The sequence below is a fragment of the Zonotrichia leucophrys genome, chromosome 5 (genome assembly GCF_028769735.1).
Source record: "Zonotrichia leucophrys gambelii isolate GWCS_2022_RI chromosome 5, RI_Zleu_2.0, whole genome shotgun sequence".
In the NCBI taxonomy this organism is placed as follows: Eukaryota; Metazoa; Chordata; class Aves; order Passeriformes; family Passerellidae; genus Zonotrichia; species Zonotrichia leucophrys.
Genome location: NC_088175.1, coordinates 924,545 through 938,771, shown reverse-complemented (window position 1 = coordinate 938,771; position 14,227 = coordinate 924,545). Strand labels below are relative to the sequence as shown.

The 14,227-nt window shown below is 47.9% G+C and overlaps 1 protein-coding gene across 1 annotated transcript in view; it reads right to left on the bottom strand.

Annotated features, from left to right (window-relative positions):
* PRKCH (protein kinase C eta) overlaps positions 1-13,091 on the bottom strand; it is a 116,889-nt gene extending 103,798 nt beyond the window's left edge. Inside the window, exon 1 of the mRNA XM_064713782.1 lies at positions 12,595-13,091. Within this exon, the coding sequence (XP_064569852.1) occupies positions 12,595-12,954 (360 nt within the window). The 5' untranslated portion in view covers positions 12,955-13,091. The remainder of the gene's footprint in view (positions 1-12,594) is intronic.
* Positions 13,092-14,227: the final 1,136 nt, after the last annotated feature.

Genomic DNA, 14,227 nt, shown 5'->3' with positions numbered 1-14,227 from the left:
TTGCTCCAAGCCCCATACAACCTGGCCTTGAATTCACACTTCCAGAGATGAGAGATCTGCAAACTTTTCTGCAAATGAAATTTCCCCCAACCAGAACTATTAACATAAAAAGACAGTTTAGTCAACCTAGAAATGAACCACAACACTTATACTGAGAAAACGCTGATGAGCTTTTTTGAGGTCACAAAGATGTTTTCAGAGCAATCTTTCAGAAACACAGGGACACCAAGGGCTACTTAGAACCTGCAAGCTCAGTTACTCTTTTCTCACCTAATGTTCATGTCCAGAACAGGAACAGGAGCTTCACAAATGTTACTAAAATAAGAATTGCATTGCTTAAAAACAATGAGTATTGCATATGCATTGCTGAGGCAAGTATCTTTGCACTAAGCTTATTTATATATAGAAATAACATCAGTGACCTCGTATTAATCACAGACACAGCTTTCTCCATGACAAAGGGAAATGACAAACTTGCAAGGACACACCAGAAACCTTCTGAGATCACATCCACATAAGCCAAAACATGTGACAACTTGAATGATCTTTTGCTCCTCCTTGAAGAAATCCACTCAGATTCTGCAATATTATCCTTGACTAAAGCAGAATCATGCAATTCTAAAATGAATCAAGTGATGATTTTAGATATGGCTTCCACTCTCTCTTCTGAGCTCCTTCTCAGAATTTCTGAAGCTTTCAATTCTAAGAATTTTAACCAAGATAGGGCTAACCAGAAAGAACATAACCAGCCAAAAGGGTTTCTCCTTGCTAGACAAAGCACCAAGCAAGAATTAAAATGAATGTGCATCATGTCCTGTCTGTGCCACAGCACACAGGCAGCTCCACACCACAGCACCAACATCCTGCTCTCCTGCAGATGGGCAGCCACAGGCAGCAACTCACACCCAAGACAGAGAGGAGAGCAGCCACAGCTCCCAACATCACTCCAGAGGAGCACAGGTAACCTCAGAATGGGGCTTGGTACAGTGGTCATCAGAAAATGCTGGGGAAGCTCAGGGCTGATGATGGTTCAAGCTGAAGGAGGGTAAATATTAGAGATTAGGAAGAAATTCTTCCCCCTATGAGGGTGTGAGGCACAATTTGCTCAGAGAAGCTGTTGCTGGCCCATCCTTGGAAGTGCTCCAGACTAGGGGGGATGTGGCTTGGAGCAACCTGGTCTGGTGAAGAGGTGTCCCTGCCACGGTCCTTTACAACCCAAACTGTTCTGTGATTCTATGAACTGATAAATCATTAACCAAGTCCTTTGATAGATACAAAATACAGGGAAAAGCCATGCTGGCATCAAGCTTTGAACAAAAGCAGCTTAAGGGCCCCAGCTGCCCCAAAATTCTGCTCCCGCCTCTTCTTCCGGCCGCCACCACTCCCGTGCAGAGGCAGCACAATGGACGGGCGCCTTCGCACGACTCCAAAACCACAGCCAACAGCCCCCCACAATGACTGATGCCTCACTGATGGTTTCTTTAGCAAGCTCAGCTGTGAAATGGGGTAGGAGAGAAGCAGGACTCAAGCAGGAAGCTCTCTGCCTCTCCTGCTGCACAGTCACTGCCCATGGGGCAGAGGAGGGCAAAAACCTGCTGGGAGCCTCCTGGATCTGCCCTGCACAAACTGCCAGAGCCCACAGGTCACTGGGCTGCTGAAAAAGTGCTGCATCACATTTAAACACAAAACTCATTCCTACACTGGCTGACTTCCTAAGTATTCTATTAGCCCAGATGGAAAGGGTCATACTAGAACGTGAACATGTTTTGTCTACAAGGGGGTGAAAAACACTCTGTGAGGATGTGCAGCATAGCCTGGATTTTCGATGCTTTACTCCTGATCCTCCAGAATCCAAGGGTCTGATCTTCACTTCAACATTGTCACTCCCAGAGGATGACAAGTCCTGAGGATGTGGACACAGTGAGTCTTGGCCTGCAGAGACAGCTCCTTAACAGTAAATAGGGGGGGGATTCCACTGTGCTTTAGGTAGAGCAGGAGAAATCAGCCTCAACCTGTGCAAATGTACCAAAGAAACTTTTATCTATTCCTGCACCATTTATTTGGCCTACATCTTACCCTTTTTGTCCCTCAAAGGGAAAGAGAAAAGCTCCACTATCTGGGCTCATGAGAACAGCTCTAGACCTTGCTCCTTTCTTGGACATGAGCATGAATTTGAAGGTCTAGGTTTTGATAAGCCATTCAGCAAGAGCATGTTCCTTTCTAGGATGAAGGAAACAAGGGAAAACACCATCCCTATTGGCAAGACAGGCCAGATGTTACTCAAGCTAATTGAAAGCCTGGTCAAAATGAGTTCCTATCATTAGGTATTGATAGGATTATTGTAACAAGGGCAGTTTTTGATAGGAAGATGGCTTATCTTTTCCACCCAGTTCTGCTCCACTCTAAGCTGAGAACAGCTTAGTTTCTTGTAGAGTAGCTACTAAATAACCATAGTTACATCCCATTACATTAAAGAAAACTAAATAAACCAGCATTTATTCTTCTTGACTGCCACATCAGGAGTCCCTTGCAGAAACAAGGGACAAACTTCTATAAAAGAAAACTGGTTGCAGGGTCATTTGCAACCATCTCCAGTAAATCCTCCTCCCTTACAAACCAGTCTGGTGAGCAGTTCTTGGGAAGTACCCAAAGCTGGACTTATTACTGCTACTGAGTAAACAGGTAATGAAGTGATAAGCATGGGGCTCCATGTAGAAAACTGATTAACAGCAGCAATACTCCCACCAAGCCCTATTAGGAGATGGAGGCTCACCCTACACAAAGCTCTGCAGCTTTTCTATTAGCAGTGTGTTCCAATGAGCAGCTTTGACAAGAAATCCCACCGTGGATTTGGACTGCACAGGAATGTTTCCTCACATGGTTATATCTTCTTCCAGGCTCAGGAGCATACTGCCTTAGAGAATAAATTTTCATTGAATACATTAATGTGAGATTCCTCAGTCAGTGAATGACCTAGATAATAAACTCATTGACGGAAGCCAATTCCTTCCCCTTTCTCAGAGCACCATGGGCACTCGCTGTGCCCAATAAATAATGTACAGCCCAGCCAACATTATCAACTTGTTGCATGCAAGAAGGGGAAGGAAACGCGTCCAGGTCTTCTCTCAGTTAGCCAGTGTAAAGCTGGCAGTGTAATTCCATCGAAGCCATGGGGAATCCACTGATGTAAACCTCAGAAACAACAGCAGAAGCAAATACAGGCTTCTGTTCCGCTGGAATCTCACAGAAAACATAGGCAAACTTTTTAAAAACAAATGAGAAAGGAAAGAGGCAACTTTCACATTGCTGTTATTAAAAATTGATGCCAGAAAGAAGTGAGGTATGGAGGGCTTCATGTATGTGCCAGTTCACATATGAGGGAAGGATAACATGTAAAGCACGTAGAATTTAAAAGAATTGAAGGATATGAGATAGAATAAATCATGCAGTAAATCAATCCCAAATTTCACTGCTTGGAACTCTATTTTTCCTCTGCTCTTCAGCCCTGGGGAAAAGGCCAACAAGCTATATGTCCTTGTTTACCAAGAAAGCAAATGCAGGACAAAGCAGGAATTCAAACAGGACAAGCTAGTCTTGCATTAGTCATTCCTGATTTAAACAACCTTTGTTATTCTGAAGGAGCAAGGCCCACAACTGAATACATTTAGCATGGGGTGAGCACACTGACCAGTCTAGGTGGAGAGAATCCCTCCAGGAACTAACTCACACATTGACAAGCCAGCTCCAATGCTATCAGGGACAGCATTGATTTGCAACTATTTTGTCAGATAAAAGCACTTTGGAGCACAGACATCCCATGCTGACTTTTACTGTCATAGTTAAACTGTCATCCTCTTTCCCATCCTGACTGTGGAGCCAGCCAGCTCCAGAGAGCTGCCACAACCCTAAATGATCCCTCTGACAGTGCACAACCCTGAATGATCCCCTCTGACTCACACCCACAGCACCCAGCACCACTGGTCCTGCCTGAACCCACCACAGCACTCATAAGGCTGTGAAGGATGGCAAACATTTTTCTATCCAAAAACGACAAAAGGATTCCCAAATTAAGATGCCACAGTTATCACAGGAGGTTTAAGACACTAAATTTAGCAAGTGGAGATGTACATGAAGAATTTCATTTCCAAGGGATGTCTTGCTTACATGACAGAGTAAAATAAAATGTACTCATGAGAAAAAATGCAAAACACCGTGCTATGCTAAAAAGCAGACTGATGGCAAGGAATTAAAAAAAATAAGAAACAAGCAAAGGCAAAACAGAAACCACAGAGCAGACCAGAGTGTGAGAGAGCTAGAAACCAGAGGTGGTGTTAGAGAGGTGTGAGCTGCTTTTTCACACCAAGTGAGACCAGCTGGCAAGTCAAAAATCCTGTCTCTGAGAATGGCTAACATAGAATATATGAGAGAGAAGCAGGAAAAACACCACAGTGTCAGATATGGAGGTACCAGCTCAAATCTCTCCTCAGCCCCTGGATGCACATTATCAGACAATCTGTCACTGTCATTCTTACTATTAGATGTAAAGTCCTGGGACAGCAGAGACCCACAGCCTATTTCTCACATCCTGTCCTTTACTGCCTCATTCTGAGAGATTACTGGGCTCTACTGATCTGTTAAGTGATTTCACACTGCAAATGATTGTACTGATCTTTTTTTAAACATACAGCAGACATGCAACACTCATACAGCAAATCACACATTTAGAAACGTGTCCTGCATGAGTGCATTTTCCTCCTCTCCCAATTTTGACAGAAATATCTGTAGTGCAATAAAAAGTAAAAAAATAAAAATAAAAGAGAAATTCCACTAAGGCCTAAATAGCATTCTCATGTTGGTTAAAAAAATTAGATTATTATTCTATCTCCCATTTCACAAACTGAAGTCAGCTACCAAAGCTGCCCAGCTTGTGTTTCTGCACCAACACTTCATCTCCTGCCTGTTCCACAGAAAGGAGATCCCTCCTGGAAGGAGGCTGGAGAGCTGCCACTGCATCACTGATACAAATTCAACCAACTCACTCACAAAACTCAAAACTTACCAAACTGGCCAGGTGAACATCAAGAAAAAGCCTTTATGTAATGCCATCTAACAGATTCATACCTCCCTCCTTCTTCCCCTGCCAACATTTTTTTGTATTGGCAAAGCTCATGGGTAAGTACAGTGACAGCAGCTGGGTTTCAGCTCTGTGTGAGCTGTGCTGACCCAAAGGGCAGCCCCACACCACATGATGGAGCACAGAAATTCCCATCCAGAGCCATGGACGTCCAGCCAGCAAATGAAAGTCTTATCCCAGACCTGACATCCCAAAATCCCTGTGGCTTTGCAGCCCAGGACAGCATCTTCCTCAGGATGGGCTTAATTGCTTTGCAATGTGGCACTCAAAGGAGCCAGCCCGGGGTGTGACATCCATTTGTCACACAGGTCACAGGCATCTCATTGCTGTCTTGAGGGCTGCATCTGAACACAGAGCACCGGTGGGCTGGAGAGCACGAGGCTCTGTGGAGATGCAGTGGGTCTCACAAGGCACACCAGCCAAAAACACCCTGGCAGTAACCAGAACAACTGCTGTGCCTGCAGCCTGCCCCACACTGGAGGAGCCCCAGGACAGGGCAGGCAGGGAGCGGGGCCATCAGCTGGTCACACTGCTCCGGCAGCCTGCAGGATGGATCTGGACATCGATCACATGCCTCTGCTCCAGCACAACAAGGGCACAAAAGGTCCTGCAGGGGCAGTGAAAAAGCAATTTTTTCCATCACCTTGGGCCCAGGACAGACACTGAGTATCAAGAGCACAGGAGTTGCTGAGGGATGCTCGTTCCCACGCAGCATTGCTCAAATGTGACAAAAGCTGGCTCACATCTGCACGTGGTGCTGGCTCCTAAATTAAAGCAGGATGGTTTCCTCAGCAATTGACCTCCCTAAGTGATGAGAGCATCTCATGATATCAAAGCATACAAAAATATCATTGGCATTGCAGAAATACAGTTGTTTGTCTGGCTTACCCTAAGTGGCTTAGCAATGTTAATGGGATGCTTCTGGATGCTCTTTGTTCCAGATACACATTTATCTTTGATATCATTATTCTAAAGCAGGGCTTTCCCTCACAAGCAGCCAGCAGAAGGGCATGGCTTGGGGGAGGAACAGCCACGTGGTGATCTCCACCAGGACACGGCGCCAGGTTAGTTATCCACAACTCCAGCCTGGGTCCAGCATGGCCCTACAAATAGCACAGGGTGGAGCAGGCAATCAGAGCAAAGATTGCTCATTGTCTCCAGAAGAAATTAAATTTGCAGCATGGTCTGACATGTCTTAACTGCATGCTTAAATAGGATGAAATCTGGGAGGCAAGAAGGTGCAATGGCTGATCCAGAATCCTTATAAAAGCTGCCAGTAACTCATTTCATGTGGCAACTCTGCTGTTCATCTTTTTCTCCATGGTTACACAAAAGGCCCCCAATTTCCTGGCTGTATTAGCAAAGCACAATAGCTAAAGCCTAAAACATCAAAGGAGCCTTGATAGTTTGTGAAGAAAGGGTGGGAGTCTTATTCACTTTAGTAAGGGATATGTTTTTCATATTGAATTACCCTGTAAATCAGTAGACTTTCTAATGGCATTTCAATAGCTCAAATGGCCCCCTTGACAATCCATTCTGCAGAGTTTATTGCCTATAAGCTCAAAATGGCCAGAAACCAAATCATTACTCAGAAAATACTCCAAACAAAAAGCCTCTGACAGCCTAGGTGAAATGTGCTTTACTAAAAGACCAGTGGAAAAAGCTAAATATAAACCACCAAGAGGGTGAGGTGGGGCCAGCAGGGCTGGGGACAGAGCTTCCTGGGGTGCTGGGCTCGCTGGTGCTGCTGCAGTCAGCCTGCTGCCCCGTCCTCCTCCTCACAGCCTCTCTGCAAAAAGCACCCCCAGGGCTGCGGGTGCAGGTCTGCAAACACCTTCTCACGAGCTTCTAGCACGAGCAAAGGCAATGTGGGCATCAGCCCCTGGCTGCCTCTTCTCCCTCCAACCAGGGCCTTCAACTGGTTCAGCAGCAGCACCATCAGCAGGAATGTAAAGGTGCCCCTGGCATGAAAGGCATCCCCCCACTCCAGCCAACCACATCAACAAGGGCTTGATGGAACCACAGAGCAGAAGGGACCTTAAAAACCACCTCATTCCACACCCTCTGCCATGCACAGGGACACCTTCCACCAGACCAGCTTGCTCCAAGCCAAACCCAGCGTGGCCTTGAACTCTGCCCAGGATGGGGCACCCACAGCTTCTTTGGGCAACCTGTGCCACCCTCATTGTCAAAAAAGTTCTTCCTTACATCCAAGCTAAATCTCTCCTCTATCAGTTTAAAGTCATTACTCTTTTGCTATCTCTCCATGCCATTGTCCCTTCCCCAGCTCTATTTTAGCCCCTTTAGGCACTAGAAGGTGCTTTAAGGCCTCCCTTTGGCCTTCTCCAAAACCCCAAATCTGCCTGTCCTCATAGCAAAGCTGCTCCAGCCCTCTGAGCATCTTCATGGCCTCCTCTGGACTCCCTCCAGAAAATCCCTGTTCCTCTTTTATTGGGGGTCCCAGGGATGGATCCAGTACTACAATACCTCATTCCCATCACCTCGAGGTGACTGCCACTGCTCTTGGTGGCAAGAGTACCCAAAGGGTGCCCATTACCAATGTGACCATCTCCCTCCAGGTCACTGCAGCACCTGATTGCCTGGACTGTCCTGCCTTGTCCTGGAATTCTGGCTCTGCCCCAGGAACAGAATCCCCCCCTGCCCTCCCCCACCTCAACCACAGTCCCAGATGAATGCGGTGACATCTCTGGAGGGGACAGGAACACTGTCACTTCACTGTCCATATGGCTGCTCCCCAGAAAACCTTGAGAGCCAAACCCACCTCTTGCTGCACTCAGTTCAAAGCCAGGACATGAACTCCAGTTCCACACCCCCCCAAGTCACCAACCACTGGAAACTGGCTCTTCTCATGCTTGGGTCAAATCTTCTCACACTCAAGCAAAGTGCCCACATTCTCCAAGGATTCTCACAGCCTTTTATTGGGGAGGAGCAAGAAACAGGACTCCAAATAGCTCCACTTCTGAGGCTGGAACAGGGCAGGACATGTGCAGCGCTTTGTGACAGTCAGCTGTCTCATCTGCCTCCATCAGAACAACTGTTTTTAGCATCACACCCCCACAGGCTATTGAACACCTGACAAATAGCAACAATTTTTCCCTTGGTTATCACAGCCTCTGTTTTAGGCTGCAGGGCACCCCCAGGTAGCTGTGGTGCATGGGTCTGTTGGTATTTTGAGGGGATCTGTTTGAGGAAAGGAAGAAAAGCTGAAATTCCAGTAGCTTTCAGACCTACCTTACCTTCTGCACTGGGTGTTTCTCTCCACGAGTCCTATTAAACACAGTAACTGCATATCAGCAATTACAACTACAGAAACAACTTAAGGCTTCCAAAAAGTTAGGGAAGGAGCTCCTTTTACTCAAGCCTAATTAATATGGCAGTGTGACCTTCACACAGATCAGAGATCTGCACTATGTACATCACTGTCATGTGCATGGAAACAGAAGTGAAATGGACTTCACCCCAGCCTGCTCCTGCCCTGTGGATGGAGACACCACTTATTCCACCTCTACAAGCTTAATTTATCTCTGCAGTTGGACAGACACAAAATACTGCTCCACAAAATCCTCTGTCAAGAGCTATAAAGTATTTTGGCTTCCTGAAGCTACTTTTGCCCACCCTGCAGTCAAGCAGGAGCCAAAGGAAGCAGCAAACATATTATATTTGACCTGCAGCACCCTGCCCCTCTCTCATGGCCATGATGCTCTGGAGAGAAGGCGACTTATCTTTTAACTCTTGAACTTCACATTCAACAAACACAATTGTATATAAACACGGGTAAAACATGATTATTTCTGCCTTAAAAAAAACAGGGAAGGATACAGACAAAAGAGCTGAAGTGAAGGAACACACAAGAATTGCCTTAATCTCTTCCTGCACACGAGCAACAAACTCATCAGGAAGTTGTGACTGGCTCACTAATCTTATAGCCCATCTGTTATGTGATTTCCTTCAGTGTACTCTCATGATTTGCTACTTCAAGATCAAGGTTTAAATGTCTATTCCTTGTTAAAGTCTTACAAATTATGGCATCTCCGCCCAGGGACTAATAATTTTTACAGTCGTGAATAAATAATTCCCTTGTAACAATGCCATTCAGTATCTGTAAAGAGTGTTTCCCCAAGGTTAAAAATTACTTCAGCTACTACATAAAACTCAGGTATTGTAAACATCTCCCATTTCAGCTACACTGAGTACTCCATTTGTTTCACTGATATGTGACAGCATTCTATACTGCACTCAGAGACAGTCAAAGAGGAGATAATACCTTTTAAAGGTGCATATGTGAAGTAAAAAGATCCTAGCACAGGCTAGTGCAGAATTAAATGCTTTCAAGAGGCAAGTTTCAGCCCCAATGTAAATCCCAGCAAACAGCTCCAGAGAGCAGGCAGCCCAGCTCCCTCCCTGCACCTGGTCATGCACACCTGGGTAAAATGCAACCATTCAGGTTTGCACAACCTCACACCCACACAGGCAATGCCTACCAGAGACAACATGGCACTGGGGAGATGGTGCTCAGCACTCTGAAGGCACGATGGCATTTAATTGACAATGTTAGTAAAAACTACTTTGCTGAAACCTGACCAGTTAATATAAGAAAGGGGAAACAGCAAGAAGGATACTGGAAGTTAATAAGCTCTTGCAAATTTGATCTGTGGAAAATTAGTCAAATGTGTGTAACAACAAACTCACAAATTAGAAGATATCCGGCCCATGCTAATGTGTTTACTAGAAAGACTTTGGAAAACAACCCAAACGGTTGGAAGGAAAAGGGTCAGTTTGGAAGTCTCTGAAACAAGAATTTTAAAGCAAACCATGAACAGAGAACACTGCCCCAGCAGCCAGTGGGATGACTCAGGTGTATAAGCATTAGTGATGAGACAGCTCATGTCCATACACTTACTCATCTGCATAAGTGTTCAGGTCATAATTGCAGTGGTGTACCTGCAAGTCATCTGGGAAGCACCAACTCTTACACACCAACTGCTCCTCCTTGCCTCTCGCTGAAACCTCCTACAGTTCTCACAAAAGGTGCTGAACAATGTTACAACTAATCACTTTTTTTCTTTTTTTTTTTTTTTCCCAGCAGGAGAAAATCCATGTTTATAAACAGAGCAGCATGAGCCTGAGAGCTGACAGCAGCCACCTGCCCTGTTTGCCTGTTATTAATCACTTGGATTTTAGCAAAATACTGTTTCACCTGTCTCTGAAAAGTGAACATAAAAGTTCTATTTCAAATCAAAATGAAAAATTGTGCACAGCCAAGTGAGCATAAGCCAGGTTAAACTTGGGAAGATTCACTCCTTAGTTGCCTATCTGTGCTTTTATTTTGGGGATGGAAAAAGGACAGAAATGAAGGATTTTGGAGTGGAGGTGTTTCAAATCATGTACATTTCCTTGTGGTGTTTTGCATTGTGCCAGCAGCTCACAGACCTTGGGTTAGTACAAACCAGCATTTCCTCTCCTGATTACACAAACTCCCGTGACAGTCCTGCTGGATTTATCAAGACATATTAAATTATCAGGGCAAGATGCTGTTCCCTGTCATCATGTGATCCAGGCTGCACGCTATGCGAGATGCTAACAAAGCAAATCAGAAGGGAGGGGAGAGAGAAAGGCAACAGAAGGCAAACATTTGCTCATTCCCCTCTAAATCCACCCCAGCTGTAAGTTTCAGACATTCATTTAAAGGGAGAGCAGCAGCTCCTAACCTCTGTCTACATGCCCAGATGTAAAATCAGTTTACATCAATCTAGTTAAAAGAATTCACTGATTTCCCACCCCACTGCACTCATCAGCTCACAGGTACAGGAGTTCATAAAACACATGTCTATCCTGCAAGGATTAGAAACTTCTCCCTCACCACCAGATGAATATTTCAGGCCACAGTCTGCATCTGCCCTAAAAATCAGCACTGCAGGATGGACCAAATGGAAGAAATGTACGTGCATCCACACCAGCAGCAGTATTATGACAGGTATTTTTGTAATGTAAATAAGGCCACCACCTTTGCAGCAGAGCAGTCCCACCCCACGTCACCAGCTCAGTGTGACCAGGACTCCAGCCTCCTTACAGGACCGGGCCTCTCTCAATAGCAACTCAAAACATCAGGAAAAACCTCATAGCTCTATCCTAAGCTCACTCCTGTGCCTGGCCTGTGGGGTCTGTTCTGTATTTGAACCTGGTTTAGCACAAAGCCCAGGAGCAGAGCAGATACTTTCCAGGGGCACAGGTGGCCTGGGAAGCTGGATATGCATCCACCAGACAAAACCTGTGCCCTCAGCTGTGGCTGGGCTGTCAGGAGGAACTCCTCAGCTAAGCCATTGGAAAATTGCTGGGACCTTTCTGTCTGACCCAAAAATTGCATCAGGGATTGTCTGAGAGAGAACACCTCCAGTGCACAAACCTCACACCCATCCATAAGGTATCTAACTAAATGGCCCCAATATACATTAATTAATCATTGTCTGTTGTCACCCCAAAGGTGCAGCATCACACCTCAGCCACAGAGAGAGCAGAAAGTCCCAGCATCCTCCCCAGCGATAGGATCAAGATGTTTATCTGTTTTCTACGCTGTCAGCCTCAACATCTGGTTTTATTGTGGTGGTTATCTGACCGCATATCCTGAACTTCTCAGCCTCACAAAGTTTATACCCATCACAGCCTTGAACATTCTCAGCTCTTCTGCACCTTCTCTACTCAGAATAAATGCCTTTTTTTATTAAACTAACTCTTACCAGCAAACTGTCTGGATCAATGCAGTCACCTTGTCCTCCTTTACAAGACTGGAAGCAAAGGTACAACTTTAGAGACTGTACTGTTTCTGTCACCATCAGGACTCGTCCATAAATGAGGTTCTCTGGGCTGCCTACAAGTGACATTTACCTGGAAATAACCTAGAATTAGCTCAGAGTGAAACTGCACTGACCCAGAGCAGCGGTGTACATAACAGACACAAGACTAGTCCTGCCATTCTGCTAAGAAGTCAAAGAAATCGGCATGCACACATCAAACTATTGTGCAAGCATGTGTGGAGCAGGGCAGAAATACATCCAAGCCAGGTATCCGAGTCTCCCAGTGCGCCTCTGTGCGCTGAGCAAAAGGAGGGAGGAACACCTTTGTGTGAATTTGCTGGTGTCGTTTGCAAGTTACGTATTACGGGTCTTGTCTCTGTTCATTTACAAACATGAGGAAAGACTACAGCGTTCTCACCCTCAAGCTACGACAGCTGAGGGTCCTTAGGGTCGTCAGGAACAGCACATGCGAAGCAGAGGGACACAAACAGACGCGTGAAGGAAGGAGCACACCTGTGTACCTGCAGACACACACCGGGCTGCGTGTCTGCGGCACAGGCATGCAAGGACAAGCCCCGGCTCCCCGAGCGCCCTCCATTCATTCCCAGAGGAGTCTCCCAGAGGCTTCTCCTCCGCACGGGTACTCACCCAGCCCTCGAAGGTGTCGCTGGGGGCGGCGGAGCGCAGCAGCTCCTGGAAGTGCAAGGTGCAGTTGGCCACGAAGTCATCGTAGCCGATGGGGGTGTCGTGGAACACGGAGAGCTCGATCTGATGGCCGTCGGTGACCGTGGCCGAGAACTCCTCGTTGTAGGTGGGTTTGTTGGTCTTCTGCTTGGTGCTGGTCTGCCCCACGCGCACCTGGTCCACGCTGACGGTGACATAGGGATCCAGGAGCTGGTATCCCTTGCGGAAGAGCGAATGCCGGAGCGACCAGCGGGTGGGCTGCAGCCCCACCGCCTCCCCGATCCGCACCTTCAGGTACCCGCTGAACTTCATGGCTCCGGACATGGCCGCGCCCCCGGGCCGCCCGGGAGCCGGGAGGAGAGCCAGAGCCCGCTCCCGCCGGGCGAGGCTCCCAGCCTCTCCTGCCGGCCCAGCCCGCCGCAGCCCCGCCGCGCCTCCTCAGGGGGCCGGCCGGCGGCACCGCGCCCGCCCCCGGGCTCTGCCGGGGCTCCGGAACCGCCCCGCCCGGCCGCCCGGGCTGCTCCTGCCGCGGGGGAGCGCCGCGATCCGGCTCGGGGACACCGGGGCGTGGGGCGGCGGCGGGCGGGGAGGAGCCGCGGGGCCGCGCCGTGAGGGCGGGGAGCGCACGGCCCTGCCCGGCCCGGTGCTGCTCGCAGCGAGGAGCAGCCCCTACCCTGCCCCGACAGAGGACACAGCTCCGAGGGCAAACTCTGGGACACCCCTGAGGAGCTCCGGTGCTCCCCGTTCAGCACCTCCCGGAAAGGGCTGGGGCTGCGCCCGCCGCTCGGACCGGCGGCCCGGACGGGAGCGACCCGGACCCGGACCCGGACCCGCGCTGCCCCCGCACCTCGCCCCGGGCAGCGGCGCCTCCCCGCCTCGCTCCGCCGGGAGAACGAGCGCGGAGAGCAGCAGGATGTGTTCGCGGGTTAATTGCGGGTGATTAACGCGCCTGGCACTCGGCGTGCAGGCTTGGTTCTAGGGTGGATTGTCTTCGGGGGTTTGATCGCACTTAATAAAGTCGGAATTTAATTAGTTGTAATTGCTTTGTAGATTTCGCAGCAAAGCGGTGCGAACTGGGTAGGGAACAATGAAATCCTGCCTTCCCGGTGCATTGTTCAGCCGGCATCATCTGAATGAGCTTGCACTCCGTAAGATGCGGTCCTTCGAGTGACCCCACCGCAGCTGGATGGTGCCAAGAGTGGCTGACAGCTTGCAGCCCTTTTTTTAATGTATTTCTTTATTTTTTTTATTTTCTTTTCTTTTCCAGACACTCCTCTCAGCTCAGCTCTGCCATCTTTCACATTCCTAGCAGACCGTCTTTGTTTTCTCCCATCCCTTTCCTTGCTTGCCCCCTTCTCCACACTGTTTTCTGCTTCTAGAAGTCCAAGTTTCGCAGGAGCACCAAGCCCAGGCTCCTTCCAAGCCTCAGACAGAGCAGGTTGTCTCTGATTGCCTCCTCTGGAGAGAGCAGGTGGAACAGGTTCAGTAATGTGATCACTCCTCACATGGAAGCAACTGTTCTGCCAGAAAAACTTGTAGACTCTTAAATCAGACTCCTGACAGGTCTCCTTTCAAGGCTTTTAAGTTCCTTGCTCTA